At 40.6% G+C, this 13910-nt stretch overlaps 1 protein-coding gene across 4 annotated transcripts in view; it reads right to left on the reverse strand.

Annotated features, from left to right (window-relative positions):
* The window catches only part of TBCK (TBC1 domain containing kinase), a 109072-nt gene that overhangs the window by 18379 nt on the left and 76783 nt on the right, over positions 1-13910 (reverse strand). For all 4 annotated transcript variants that reach the window (XM_078376554.1, XM_020796368.3, XM_078376552.1 and 1 more), the window contains one exon: positions 8020-8195. In XM_078376554.1, coding sequence (XP_078232680.1) covers positions 8020-8195 — 176 coding nt within the window. The remainder of the gene's footprint in view (positions 1-8019; positions 8196-13910) is intronic.

Raw genomic sequence — 13910 nt, forward strand, 5'->3', positions numbered from 1 at the left:
ACAGATAAAAGAAAAACAACATTCAATGATCTGGAATGGCTATTGCTATATATCTACTATTTCTAGTTTCTTGATGATTAAGATGTGGAAACTTGGTAATGAAACATTTGTTACACAACAAATGTAAAGTTATTTCATATTCAACATCACAATTCTGCTCCATTACTTTATTATCTGAAGGTGCATTGTAAAGTATTCTGTAAAAATGCTACCAGCCAAGTTAAATTTTAAAACCAGGCCATGCTTACAGTTTACAAACCGAAGTATACCTTTTAATGGCATATACTAATTGTGCAGTCAGAATTCCTTCTTTCCTTTTAACTTCCAGGTTGTCAAAGTCATGTCACATTCTAGCATGACTAAGAAACAGAAACTCAGGGTGACACATGAAAATTAGGAAGTAGACAGATATTAGAAAAGTTAGGTCAATAACCTGTTACATGGTTCAGTCTTTGTAAAGGGAGTGATGTCACTAGTTGTGCCAATTACTGCTAATTAAAGCATTCCTTTGATTTTTTCAGTGTGACTTCATGTCATTTTGTGTGATTTATCATTTGTACCCCAAATTAGAAATATGAGCTCTTTATCAATGTCAATCTGCTCTGGCTGGCGATCTTACTCCTGCTGCAAAGGGGGGCTATGCAACAGGATACTGGCCTTAGTTTTCTGAACTGTAAGACTCAGAATCCTTTGGTTAACTTAGTCAGTGGTCAAGCAGGCTGGGTGGTATTTTTGGAAGTTGCTTTCAAAAAAGTACATTTTCTGAACTCTGTAATGAACATGATATGTTCCGAAATCAGGGACAAGAAGTCAAAGAATTACACTTGGGAACCATCTGGTTTTACAAGCAAAGGCTTACCCCCATCATGGACGAAGGATAGACTTATTGTCAGTGACAGTGGCTACAATAGGGTGGGTACACACAATTATGCACACACACTAGCATAGTGTTAGTATACTGAACACATAGACAGTTTAAACCCAATGAGGCCTTCCAAAATACAACCCCTCCCTCTATTACATAGCCTCTGCAACTGTTTTTTTTTTTAATCGCAGCTCCCTCAGTGCCCTGTAAGACCCCTAGCCAGAGCCAGGAAGCTTACGTGGGAGTGCCGTCGCTCCCGTCTCGGGCTCAGGCGACCCAGACCTCCCCTCCACCTTCTCCACCTAGGAAAGAGAGCAAGAAGGTGGATACCAAAGAACTGGAGGAGATAACAGGAGAAGAGGGGCGGAAACACAAAGGGGTGGATACCAGTGACGTACAGGCACTGAGAGAGTTAAAAGTGACAGGGGAGACCGGGAGAAATTTGGCGGGAAAAGGGGAAATAGAGGCGGGAGCAGGGGATATAAAGGAGAAGCGGGACGAGATCCCGGGGGGTTGGGAAATGGTATGGGTCCAAGATCCATGGACAGGGAAATGGGAACAAGTGAAGGTTCCCCATGAGGAGGCAGAGAGAAGAAGGTGTCAAGGACAACAGCCCCACCCATCTTACTGGGGAGAGACGGAAGCCAAGGAGTGGCAGAGTCACCTGAGAGAGGAGAGAGAAGCTGTGGAAAGAGAGCTGGAGGCGAAAAAGGCATGGCATCTCACAGAGCTGCAGAAGATGGGGGTCTACCCGGACCGTGGTTGGCCAGCCCGGGAGAGGGCTCCCCACTCTGGGGTTGGAGTGGGGAGGAGACCCTTCCACTATTAGAGCTGGAGATGGAAGACGGCGGAGAACAGGTACCAGAGAAGGTGTTGTCTGGGCCGTGGGCAATGGACAAAACCAACCCATTTGTTAGTAACATTTGGATTCCTTTACGGTTGAAGTTTAGACCACAGGAGAATTTAGATACTGTTCCGGTAGAAGTTCCAGTTAATGTTGACTTGTTAATAAATGAAGACAAAGTTGAAACATTGAATGAGTCTCGTGCTTTATTAACTGCGACTGCCCCACACACACCAAACCCTCACATGCCCAGACATTGGCTGTACTAGCTAAGTCTGATTGGAACTGTAAGCCAAACATTTAAAGATTCATGGAATAATGGAGCTGGAAGAAGCCTATAAGGCCATTGAGCCCCTGCTCAGTGCAGGAATCAAAATCAAAATAGATCTGACAGATGGTTGCCCAATTTCTTCTTGAATGCCTCCAGCACTGGAGCACTCACCACCTCCTGAGGTAACTGGTTCCATTGTCGTCCTGCTCTATCAGTTAGTAAGTTTTTTCCCTGTCATTCAGCTGAAATCTGGCTTTCTGTAGCTTTAGCCCTTTATTAACATGTCCTACACTCTGGGATGATGAAGAATAGATCCTGGGTGGGTGAATCCACACTGAAATGCCAACTCAGTTGGACTTTGGATTTAGGGGAAATGGGGGCTCATTTTTTGTTCTGCCTCTGGAAACAAAATGTCAGACTTCAGTATTCGATTCCGTGTATCAACCATATTTTCCTCAAATTGTCGGTCACAACTCAAAGGTGAACCTCACTGCATTCTTAAGTAAGCATGGTGTGAACAGCTGAGGTGCTCTTCTTTCATCTTCTGATAAAAAGGGCTTGAAAGGTGTAGTTTAAGTTACAAGTGGGTCCTGAAAGGTTGAGTAAGTTTATGGTCAGGTCCCACTTCAAAACACTTGAGAAACACTGTTCCAGGTAAGTTATGTAAAGAATTAACACGAAACCCTCAGCAATTGAAGGTGAAGAACGTCTCCCTGAGGAGAACCAGCTGATGCTTCATTGCCCCTGCTGTTATCTAGCTATAAGGAAAGTATGAAGGATGCAAAAACAGAATATGGGCAGCACAATTCAAGGAAATGGTAGTTATCCTGGATCTGTGTGCATAATCCCTTCCTTAAATTGGCCCCTTTGCAACACCAACTGTTGACCTGAAATCTTGGTAATGGCATGAAGTTCTTCATCCCGGCAACTTGCCTACTACCTGCTGTCAATCTGCCGATCATTTTAGCAATTTTGAGACAGAGCATACACAACTTGTCTTAAAGATGGCACAATACTTTGGCTTTTGGTTTCTACCCTGTCTGACAGTGGCTCTATGAACTATTTAACAGACATGAAGAGTTTAAGTTTCTTTAAAAAGTGGGCACCTTTACCAGGCAAAGTGAGTACTCTCCCATCTAATTGTGTTCCTTGCCGGAGCTTGGGACAGTTTAAAACCGTTCTAAGGATCTTGTAGCCAATAGCACACCAGCTGGGACCTATATGCCCCCCCAAAAGTAAACTTCTCGCACCCTAGTCCTTAAGTTGAAAGCCAGTTCACAGAGCAAATTTTCAAAAAGAATTCACTACACTGGAAAGAAATCCCAATAGATACGACCTATCTTAAAAGTAACACAATACTTTTGTTTTTTGTTTTTGCTGAACAGACTAACATAGCTACCTCTCTGAAAACAGCAAACATAGACAATACTAAACTAAGGACAAATATGTCAAAACCTAGGGGCTATGCAATTTTCTTTGGTTTCTGCTCAGGGTATTGAAGGGCCTCATCTTTGCTTCAGAGGTGCAGCAAAGAAAGCAAAAGTAAATAAACAGAATGAGTTTCTTCTAGAGTCAGTTATCCAAAGAACTTAGACCCTTACAGTTCAAACCTAGAGGAATGTCAGTTTATCTTCCCTCTTCATGTCAACTTTGTTACGGTAAACTGAGAAGCTGCAGTCAGGCCTCAGAAACCTCAATTATTTCCCACTTGAGAAGAAATGAAGCCACTTCAAGCATGCCTCTTGAAGTATGGCATGTGCTAGGACGGAGAAAAATACACTCCAAAAAGCAAAACAGAAAAGAATCCCATTGTTGAAGGAGCATTTATATTTCCTTTGCATAACATATCTTCAACATTTACTTTGCTCTGGGATAAGAAGAGAAAAGTAAACTGCTTTCAGACATGATCCCTACACTGAAATGAAATATTGTTTGTGGCATGACAGGAATTACAGAGAATAAATGAAAAAACAATGGTACGATTCAGGGTTTGTTGGGTTATGAAGGGAATCATGAAGTACACAAGGAGTTCTCTTGAAAAGACTTGCCTTCTAAAGAAAGAGGGTTTCCTGAAGGCAATGTCTGTTGCCATTGTTTACCAGTTCTTTGCATTTATGCAATAGGGAATCCTCAATGGGGAAAGAGCAATTGTTCATAGGGAGAAAGTCTTCTCCAGAACAATTGATTCATTTCTTTTCTAAAATGTAATATATTTTTAAATAATGTGAATACAAGGCTGTCAGAAGAATACATACGGCTTTTAAGGAGATCTCAAAATGCCAGCGACGTAAGTGCTATACAGAAAAACATATAGGCAAATCTGTTATAGCAGTAGGGTTTATGTATTGCTAAAATCCTACTAGTAATCCCAGCTAGGACAGAACTACTGACATAACAGGACTTCCATAAATGATGATCCGCACATCTTGTTCATTTCAATGGGGCTGCTTCAGATTAACATTTAGCCCATAGAGTGTACCCCAGGAAGAATGAAGATTTAACCTCACCTCCCCCTTAAATTTTAAGTTTTATAAATATATTTCCCTTAATATCAAACAACTGTATCGGACAGGGACACACCACACTAAAGACACAAAGTTAAATCTGTTAATCTCAAGCAGAGTAGACCAGGTGAATCTATAACTCTAAGTCAATGCTTATGCAAGTCTCAATGATTTAGTAGCTTTATCCTAGTTGAGACTAATGAGTGGATTGAACTCCAAGTAATTATGCTTTTGGCAAGTCTTGCCCATTGTTTAAAAATCAAAATAAACTTGTTTCAAGGGTAAAAGCTAGAATGCACTTTTAAAATTGAACTCTTGTCAAAAGATTTAAAATAATTATAATGAGGAAATTAATGTCATTCAAGGACAGTGTAGAAAAAACTCCAAAACATTAATTGGTTTTGTTCTGTTTCCATCACCATGGCCTTGGGAGGCCATTTGTACAACAGAGCTATAGGTCCTTTTTAAGGAGAAAGACAGGGTAAAAATATTTTAAACATATACATAATGGAAGGAAGGAAGGAAGGAAAGAAGGAAGGAAGTTTTTACAGGTAAGTGCAGTGAGTGAGAATGGCTATGTTTTCATACTGGCAACACAGAAATTATCTGCTTACAGAACTGACAACCAATTTGTTGTATATAATCAGCTACATAAAAGTAAAGTAAAGGCTCCTGAAATAGAATATTGCACACATTCCATGGGAGGTGAAAATGAATTCTCGGTGGCTGTTATTCTTCAGTGGAAGGAAGGCTTACTCAGAAGCTCTATGACTAGGCATCAATAATCTCAGTTACAGAAATAAAAAGCCATGCTCAACAGAAACAGTAGGAGAAGAGGAGTGGGGGGAAATCCCTGGCACAAGATGAAATACTTTTATTGGCACATTCTTCAGAGTAATTTGAGGATCCAAATGGGACTGGAACATAAATAAAGGTCACATGGCTATCAAACCATGGAACAGCTCAAACTTCAAAATGCTTGGGGAGTCAGGAAAGATAGAAAAAAGTATTTCCTAGCAGATCTTGTCCAAAACAGGATTGTCATTCAGAACAAAAATAAGCTTCAACTTTCAGAACAGTAAGATTCTAACGCAGGTAATTAAAGAATGTAAAAAACAATTAAGCAAACTGTACAGGTATCCACAGTTGGCTGATGGCTCAGTGACTTGGGTACCTGGCTGTGGAGTTAGAGGTCAGGGGTTTGATTCCCCTGCTGTGTTTCCTTGCAGAAGAGCCAACTGTGCGGTCTTGGGCAAGCGGCACAGTCCCAAAGCATCTTCCCAAAAAAGGAATGATAAACTACTTCTGAGTACACTCTACCTTAAAAACCCTGGAATGTGTGGCTATAAACTGGAATCAATTTGATGGCATATCATTATTATATAAATAACCATGCTTGCGTGTTAAGTATAAAATTAAGAAAGGTACATCAATGCTAAGTATATATTCTGTGTTGCTTCTTAAGCAAAGTCTTTCAGTACAAGTAAATAAGTAAATTAAGGTTCTACTAAAAGGGACGTGGTGGCGCTGTGGGCTAAACCGCAGAAGCCTTTGTATCCTGCAGGGTCAGAAGACCAGCAGTTGTAAGATGGAATCCACGCAACGGAGTGAGCGCCCGTCACTTGTCCCAGCTCCTGCCAACCTAGCGGTTCGAAAGCATGCAAATGCAAGTAGATAAATAGGGACCACCTCGGTGGGAAGGTAACAGCGTTCCATGTCTAAGTCGCACTGGCCATGTGACCACGGAAGATTGTCTTTGGACAAACGCTGGCTCTATGGCTTGGAAATGGGGATGAGCACCGCCCCCTAGAGTCAAACAAGACTGGACAAAAAAATTGTCAAGGGGAACCTTTACCTTTACTAAAAGACTTTACTTAAGAAGCAAGAGACAGTGGCCAAAATCCTGTTGCCTGCTTTAGGAAACTGTATTAAAGTAGGCCCACTGAATCACTGAGGATTCAGTAAGTCAACTCCTTCATATTATCCATTAATTCAAATAGATCTACTCTAACTGTGACTTACTATGCTTAAGTAAGTTGCAGTTAAACTAGACCCATCTGAATCAATGGAACTCATGGAGGAGGTAACTTACCAAATTCCCATTGATTCCGTGGGTCTACTCTAGTGTGGTTTACTATGCTAAGCAACAGAATTTTAGCGAAAATACTGTATAGTACATATAATGTGTGTTTGTTAGCATCAGTGTATGTTTTGTAGTTTTTTATTTAATAGCCAATGGTTATTTATTTCATACAACAATAGTCCAAAGATTGCACAAACAGATTACAAAATTAGAGTGGCAAAATTACTGTACTCTTCATTATGAAAAAAATATAACTTGCCAATCTCCAAAAATCCATGGGAACATCAGGTAGAGAAGTTGTCAGAAAATGAGGAAATCAAGAACTTGTGGGATTTCTGACACCTTGAACATAACACACTAGACATAGTAGTGATGAAATGAAGAAAGGTCTGGATCATTGACATCGCAATTCCAGGGGATGCCAGAGTTGAAAATAAAGAATTGGAACAACTAACAAAGTACAGAGACCTGGAAATCTAAACATCTCATTTGTGGATGAAACATAGTCATTGGGGCTTTGGGAACAATATCAATATCAAGAAATTTCACACAGTATTATAAGCGGTTGCAGATCTCAGAAATCACACCATCAGCTACAAAAAAGAGCAATATTAGGAACATACTGCATTGATATTTAACAGATACTTAATTTTTTAGTTAAAACGTTTTATATATAACACCAGCAAGGTTCTCTCTAAGGTACACGGCTGTGCAAGTGTGTGTGACTCCACCCTCTTCCATGCACGGCTCCTGTTCATCTGCACACCCCCAGTGATAGTTTCCAGCTGCTTTGGTTCTAGTTGCTCCGGAACTCCGTAGGGGGGCGGAGTTGCATGCAGGGGGAGTCGGGGTAGCACATGCGTGGAGTGGAAGTTGAAAATTAGAGGGAATGTTGAATACCAGTGTTTTTATAGTTTTGACTGTCTGTGCTTTTGAAAAATAATAATAATGTGTCGTCAAGCTGATTCCAATGAGTGGGTATATATGAGATTTCAGGGTGTACTTCAAGAGCAGGCTAGATTAAATGCCCAACGCGAACTAACTGTAGGCAAAGCTGTAGTCCCTGCCTCTGCTAACCAACCAAACTAATGAGTGTAAATACACAATTTCTCTCTGAGACAAGAATGGGCCATTTTTGGCGTTAAAACTAAACATACTTTTGTGTTTTATACACACACACATACCTATATTAAACCATCATGAGATTTTACAGTAGAAGAGTACAGACATAGCAGAAGAGTAGAGATATGTTCTTCTTATAAAGAAACTAACAAAAGCATAAATTTAAAAGAAGAAGTTGAACTTAAGGGTCCCATGGTCCATAATTATTCAAATTAGGCACCACCGCAAAGGAGAATGTGGATAGCAAGGCAGTTCATTCTGCTCCCCCTTAAATTCTTGCAACTGTTTAGTAAAATATTAAGCTTTAAAACAACAACAACAACAACTTACCAGGTCACTTCTAGGTGCATCTTGATAGTCTGATGAGAAACACGACATAAAATTTCTTGTACAGTTTCCCTCGTTGGCTTGTTTAAGATGCTGGGCATACTGTCTGTATGTTGCACTTTTAGGGGTCCAGCAGAAAAGATTGATTGATTCACGGACACAACGCTCTATGTCAATTTCTGTAGAGAGCATATCAATGTGTAAATGCAGGAGTGAAAAATGAAGGAATGTCATAACACAAGTGCAGATGAAGAACAAATAATGAATCAACAGACTAACTTTTGATGGTTGTTGTAGGTTTTTCGGGCTGTTTGGCCGTGTTCTGAAGGTTTTTCTTTCTAACGTTTTGCCAGTCTCTGTGGCTGGCATCTTCAAAGGACAGGAGTTAGAACCCTGTCTGTGTTATGGTGTAGTGTAGTTGAATATTTGTAGCTGTGGGAGCAGCTTTTTGTCCTTTTCAGGAGATTGGGTGATTATGGTGATCATGGTGTTTTTGTTATGGGTGTATTGTTGTGATAAGAGGGGGAGATTATCTGTCACTATAATTGATGGGTGTTGTTAGCTAGTCTTTTGTGTGCAGTGATAACTGGTTCTTGTGGCTGGGTAGAGTTTGTTGACCTTTTGCAGTGCTGGGAGTCAGGCTTTACTGAGTTTTAGACTTTCTTCTTTTTTTGTTGAAGCTCTGCTGGTGTTTGTGGATTTCAATGGCTTCCCTGTGTAGTCTAACATAGTGATTGCTGGTGTTGTCCAGTACTTCTGTGTTCTGAAATAGAATTTTATGTCTAGCTTGTTTCAGGGCATACTCAGCTACTGCCGATTTTTCTGATTGTTTTAGTCTGCAGTCTCTGATGTTCTTTGATTCGGATGCGGATGATGCGTTTCGTGGTCCCAATATATACCTGGCCACAACTGCAAGGTATCCTGTATGCTCCTGCAGTGTGAGGGGATCCCTTTTGTCCTTTGCTGACTGTAACATTTGCTGTATTTTTGTGGTGGGCCTTAATACTGTTTGTGGGTTGTGTTTTTTCAAAAGTTTCCCCACGCGGTCCGTGACCCCGTTCGTGTATGGCAGAAATACTTTATTTGTTTTTTTAATTAAAAGACTAACTTTTAATTTTTAGTATGCCTTCTACATTTGTATTTATCTATGCCGGCTAGATAACAAGACATGTTTCCTAAGCTCCTACATACCTAAGCAGGAATTCCATATAATTATAGAGCAGTGCAAGTCATATTAAGATTATACTACAAATTCAAGTGAAGGTTATTATTTGAATGGCAAATTGTAATTACAGCATGGAGGCAATATGCAAATATATCCAGAGTAAAATAAATGCTGGATAGCTCAGTGGTTTAGATATCCGGAAGCAAAGCCAGAGGTTGGGAATGCGATTCGCAACTGTGCCTCCTTGATAGAGACTAGATTTGATGATCCATAGGGCCATTCCAGCTCTACAGTTCTAAGATGATGATGGGACACAAACCAGGCTATATATCAGTTATGTGACATAGACAGGATATTACAGCATCTATTAACATAAAGTGAAACCCACGCTCAGTACATCTTGTCATGGTTACTCTAGCAGAAGTAAAATGACAAACAAACCAAGTTCATGCATCTGAACTATTACTAGGCCTGTTGAATTTGGTAAGCTTGTGTAATTACCTTTGAAAAACAAGGATTTCAACATCATGATGCAATTCCTATAAAAGACTATAGGCTTTTGTAATCTTGGATGCAACCATATTCCAAATGGTCTGTACAACTAAATCCAACGACTATCTACAAACCAAATCCCTTATGAATACACAGTGGAAGTAAAGAACAGATTTAAGGAACTAGATTTGGTGGACAGAGTGCCTGAAGAACTTTGGATAGAGGCTCGTAACATTGTCCAGGAGGCAGCAACGAAAACCATCCCAAAGAAAAGGAAATGCAAGAAAGCAAAGTGGCTGTCCAACGAGGCCTTAGAAATAGCAGAGAGGAGAAGGGAAGCAAAATGCAAGGGAGATAGGGAAAGTTACAGAAAATTGAATGCAGACTTCCAAAGAATAGCAAGGAGAGACAAGAGGGCCTTCTTAAATGAACAATGCAAAGAAATAGAGGAAGATAACAGAAAAGGAAAGACCAGAGATCTGTTCAGGAAAATTGGAGATATTAGAGGAACATTTTGCGCAAAGATGAACATGATAAAAGACAAAAATGGGAGGGACCTAACAGAAGCAGAAGACGTCAAGAAGAGGTGGCAAGAATACACAGAGGAATTATATCAGAAAGATTTGGATATCCCGGACAACCCAGACAATGTAGTTGCTGACCTTGAGCCAGACATCCTGGAGAGTGAAGTCAAGTGGGCCTTAGAAAGCCTGGCTAACAACAAGGCCAGTGGAGGTGATGGCATTCCAATTGAACTATTTAAAATCTTGAAAGATGATACTGTTAAGGTGCTACATTCAATATGCCAGCAAGTTTGGAAAACTCAACAGTGGCCAGAGGATTGGAAAAGATCAGTCTACATCCCAATCCCAAAGAAAGGCAGTGCCAAAGAATGCTCCAACTACCGTACAATTGCACTCATTTCACACCCTAGCAAGGTTATGCTCAAAATCCTCCAAGGTAGGCTTCAGCAGTATGTGGACCGAGAACTCCCAGAAGTACAAGCTGGATTCCGAAGAGGCAGAGGAACTCGAGACCAAATTGCTAACTTGCGCTGGATTATGGAGAAAGCCAGAGAGTTCCAGAAAAATATCTACTTCTGCTTCATTGACTATGCGAAAGCCTTTGACTGTGTGGACCACAGCAAACTATGGCAAGTTCTTAAAGAAATGGGAGTGCCTGACCACTTTATCTGTCTCCTGAGAAACCTATATGTGGGACAGGAAGCAACAGTTAGAACTGGTCATGGAACAACTGAGTGGTTCATAATTGGGAAGGAGTACGGCAAGGCTGTATATTGTCCCCCAGCTTATTTAACTTATATGCAGAATACATCATGCGGAAGGCTGGACTGGAAGAAACCCAAGCTGGAATTAAGATTGCTGGAAGAAATATCAACAACCTCCGATATGCAGATGATACCACTCTGATGGCAGAAAGTGAGGAGGAATTGAAGAACCTTGTAATGAGAGTGAAAGAGGAGAGTGCAAAAAACGGTCTGAAACTCAACATCAAAAAAACTAAGATCATGGCCACTGGTCCCATCACCTCCTGGGAAATAGAAGGGGAAGATATGGAGGCAGTGTCAAATTTTATTTTCCTGGTCTCCATGATCACTGCAGATGGAGACAGCAGCCCCGAAATTAAAAGACGCCTTCTTCTTGGGAGGAAAGCGATGACAAATCTTGACAGCATCTTGAAAAGCAGAGACATCACCTTGCCAACAAAAGTCCGAATAGTCAAAGCTATGGTTTTTCCTGTCGTGATATATGGAAGTGAGAGCTGGACCATAAAGAAAGCAGACCGCCGAAGAATTGGTGCCTTTGAATTGTGGTGCTGGAGGAGGCTCTTGAGAATCCCCTGGACTGCAAGGAGAACAAACCTATCAGTTCTAAAGGAAATCAACCCTGAGTGCTCACTGGAAGGACAGATCCTGAAGCTGAGGCTCCAGTACTTTGGCCATCTCATGAGAAGAAAAGAGTCCTTGGAAAAAAACCTGATGTTAGGAAGGTGTGACGGCAAGAGGAGAAGGGGACGACCGAGGATGAGATGGCTGGACAGTGTCTGCGAAGCAACCAACATGAACCTGACACAACTCCGGGAGGCAGTAGAAGACAGGAGGGCCTGGCGTGCTCTGGTCCATGGGGTCACGAAGAGTCGGACACGACTAAACGACTAAACACTCACACATCTACAATCTGTGTCGAACACTGCCCATATTCAGAGGCTTTGTATGGTTTTATAGACCCATGCGGTTTTATCTAATACCGAAGTTTCTGTTCATTCCTCCTTTTGGGTGCTACTTACAAATGTGAATGACATGTAGGATTTAGGCAGACACAGAAAACATAACTTTGACTCTGGAATGTTTGAAAAAATAAGATCTTCCACCTCAAAAGGTAGTGTAAATATTTTGAACATCCACACTGCACGTTCTGGATTAAAAATCTATTTGCTAATTAACTGCATACAAAATATGGTCCCTTCCATTTTATACAGCTGAAAGAGATACAACCATACTCAGAAAGAAGGGCCCACCATTACTAGCAACTGGAATATATACCCTGTTTTTGATCTCAGAGAGTATGTCGTCTCTGCCATTGGGAGATGTAGCATGATTTCTTAATTATGAAGATGCATAATTTTTTTAATTTTATTAAACAGAAATACAGTACATCCAACCTGTCTGATTACAGAAGGTCATTGTAACAGTTAACGCAGAGGACAATGACAGGTGATGCCTGATACAACAACAACCACAATCTAAGAACTGCAGAGGTGAAAAGGACACTATGGATCACTGTCTCCAGCCCCTGTCAAGGAGGCAGAGTGGGGAGCTGAATTCCCAACCGCTGGCTACACAGCCAGATGTTTAAGCCACTGAGTTTGTTATCTGAATTCATGGGCATGTTGCTCTTTTTCCCTATTGTGTTTAGTATGTTAAACTACTGGATCATTAAAGGGATACCTGGTTTTTTACAACTTAATCTGGCTCTTTGACTTGTTTATTGGAATGAGAGTCACATGTATAAGACAGATGTATTGTGTGTACCACACTAAGCTCTGGGAAGAAAGTTCAGGAATAAACATTTTTAATATGTCTGTGAAGATTCTCAGTCATCCGGGTGAGATTGTCTGGAAGGTGAGTCCTGGCAACTGGACTTTGTTCTTATTAGGTTGAAATGTTTCTCTACTCGTCTAAGTAGCTTCTTCAGTCTGAGGTCTTGTAATATATGTATTTATGGGCAATGGTTAAAAAACGAAGCATGGTCAAGTTGTTTTCTGCTTCTCAAATCACTTCCATCTATCTAGAAAGACTGCACACCACAAGGACACTAGTTAAAAACGTATTTCCTGCAGGTTTAATGAACTGGAGAAACAAATGTGTTGCCTAAACAATGATAATTGTCTGTTTCAACGTAAAACCAATAACTGATCTTCTTGGTTTGATAAAACTGTTACACAGTGATAGAGAGACATGAAAAACAGGAGCAACTAGAAATAGTCCCATATTGCCTACCTAAAAGCCTTGGCAAAGGGTAACTGATGAAACAGCAAAGTCAAACTTTGGGAAGACTTTATAATCTGCAAGAGACGTTTTAAACTTTCTGTCCATATTTTATAGGAATGGCAGAGAGCATTTTAACCACCGATTTAAGACGACACATAGGTGACAACAAGGGAGAATTTTACAGCAAAGTACTTGAAAGCCTGTCTCAGAAACGGCTCACAAGGAAAAAAAATGTGTGCGCTAAACGACTGATTACTGACAAACTGTTTCATGAAAAGTGCAGTAAAAAGAATATATAAATAGGACATACCATGAGCTCAGAGACATGTCTTTTCTGCATAATTTAATCTGTACCAGAAACCTACTCCTAACTTTCAGACAAACCTGCATGTCACGAAGAAATTCAGAGAAGATAAACTACTTGTCACTCTTAGAAAGAATGATTGTTAGCAGGGTTGGCCTGATCTGTCTTTCCAAAGCATACCGTGTTCTGTCGTACACAATCCCAGGTACTCAAACCACCCACTCAATACTTCGGTTAGGAGGAAAAATAGAGCATGTCAAGAGGTCACACATACTGCTTGCAGAGGTCTTTTCCTTCTGATATAGTCTTACAGATTAGACTTCTGATTATATTCTACTTGCTCTCAAGAGTTATTTATTTATAGCGCTTTTAGACCATCCAAGTGGCAGAGTTCTCTCATTGGCACACAATGTATTGAAACA

This window comes from Pogona vitticeps, chromosome 5, assembly GCF_051106095.1.
Source record: "Pogona vitticeps strain Pit_001003342236 chromosome 5, PviZW2.1, whole genome shotgun sequence".
Classification (NCBI taxonomy): Eukaryota; Metazoa; Chordata; class Lepidosauria; order Squamata; family Agamidae; genus Pogona; species Pogona vitticeps.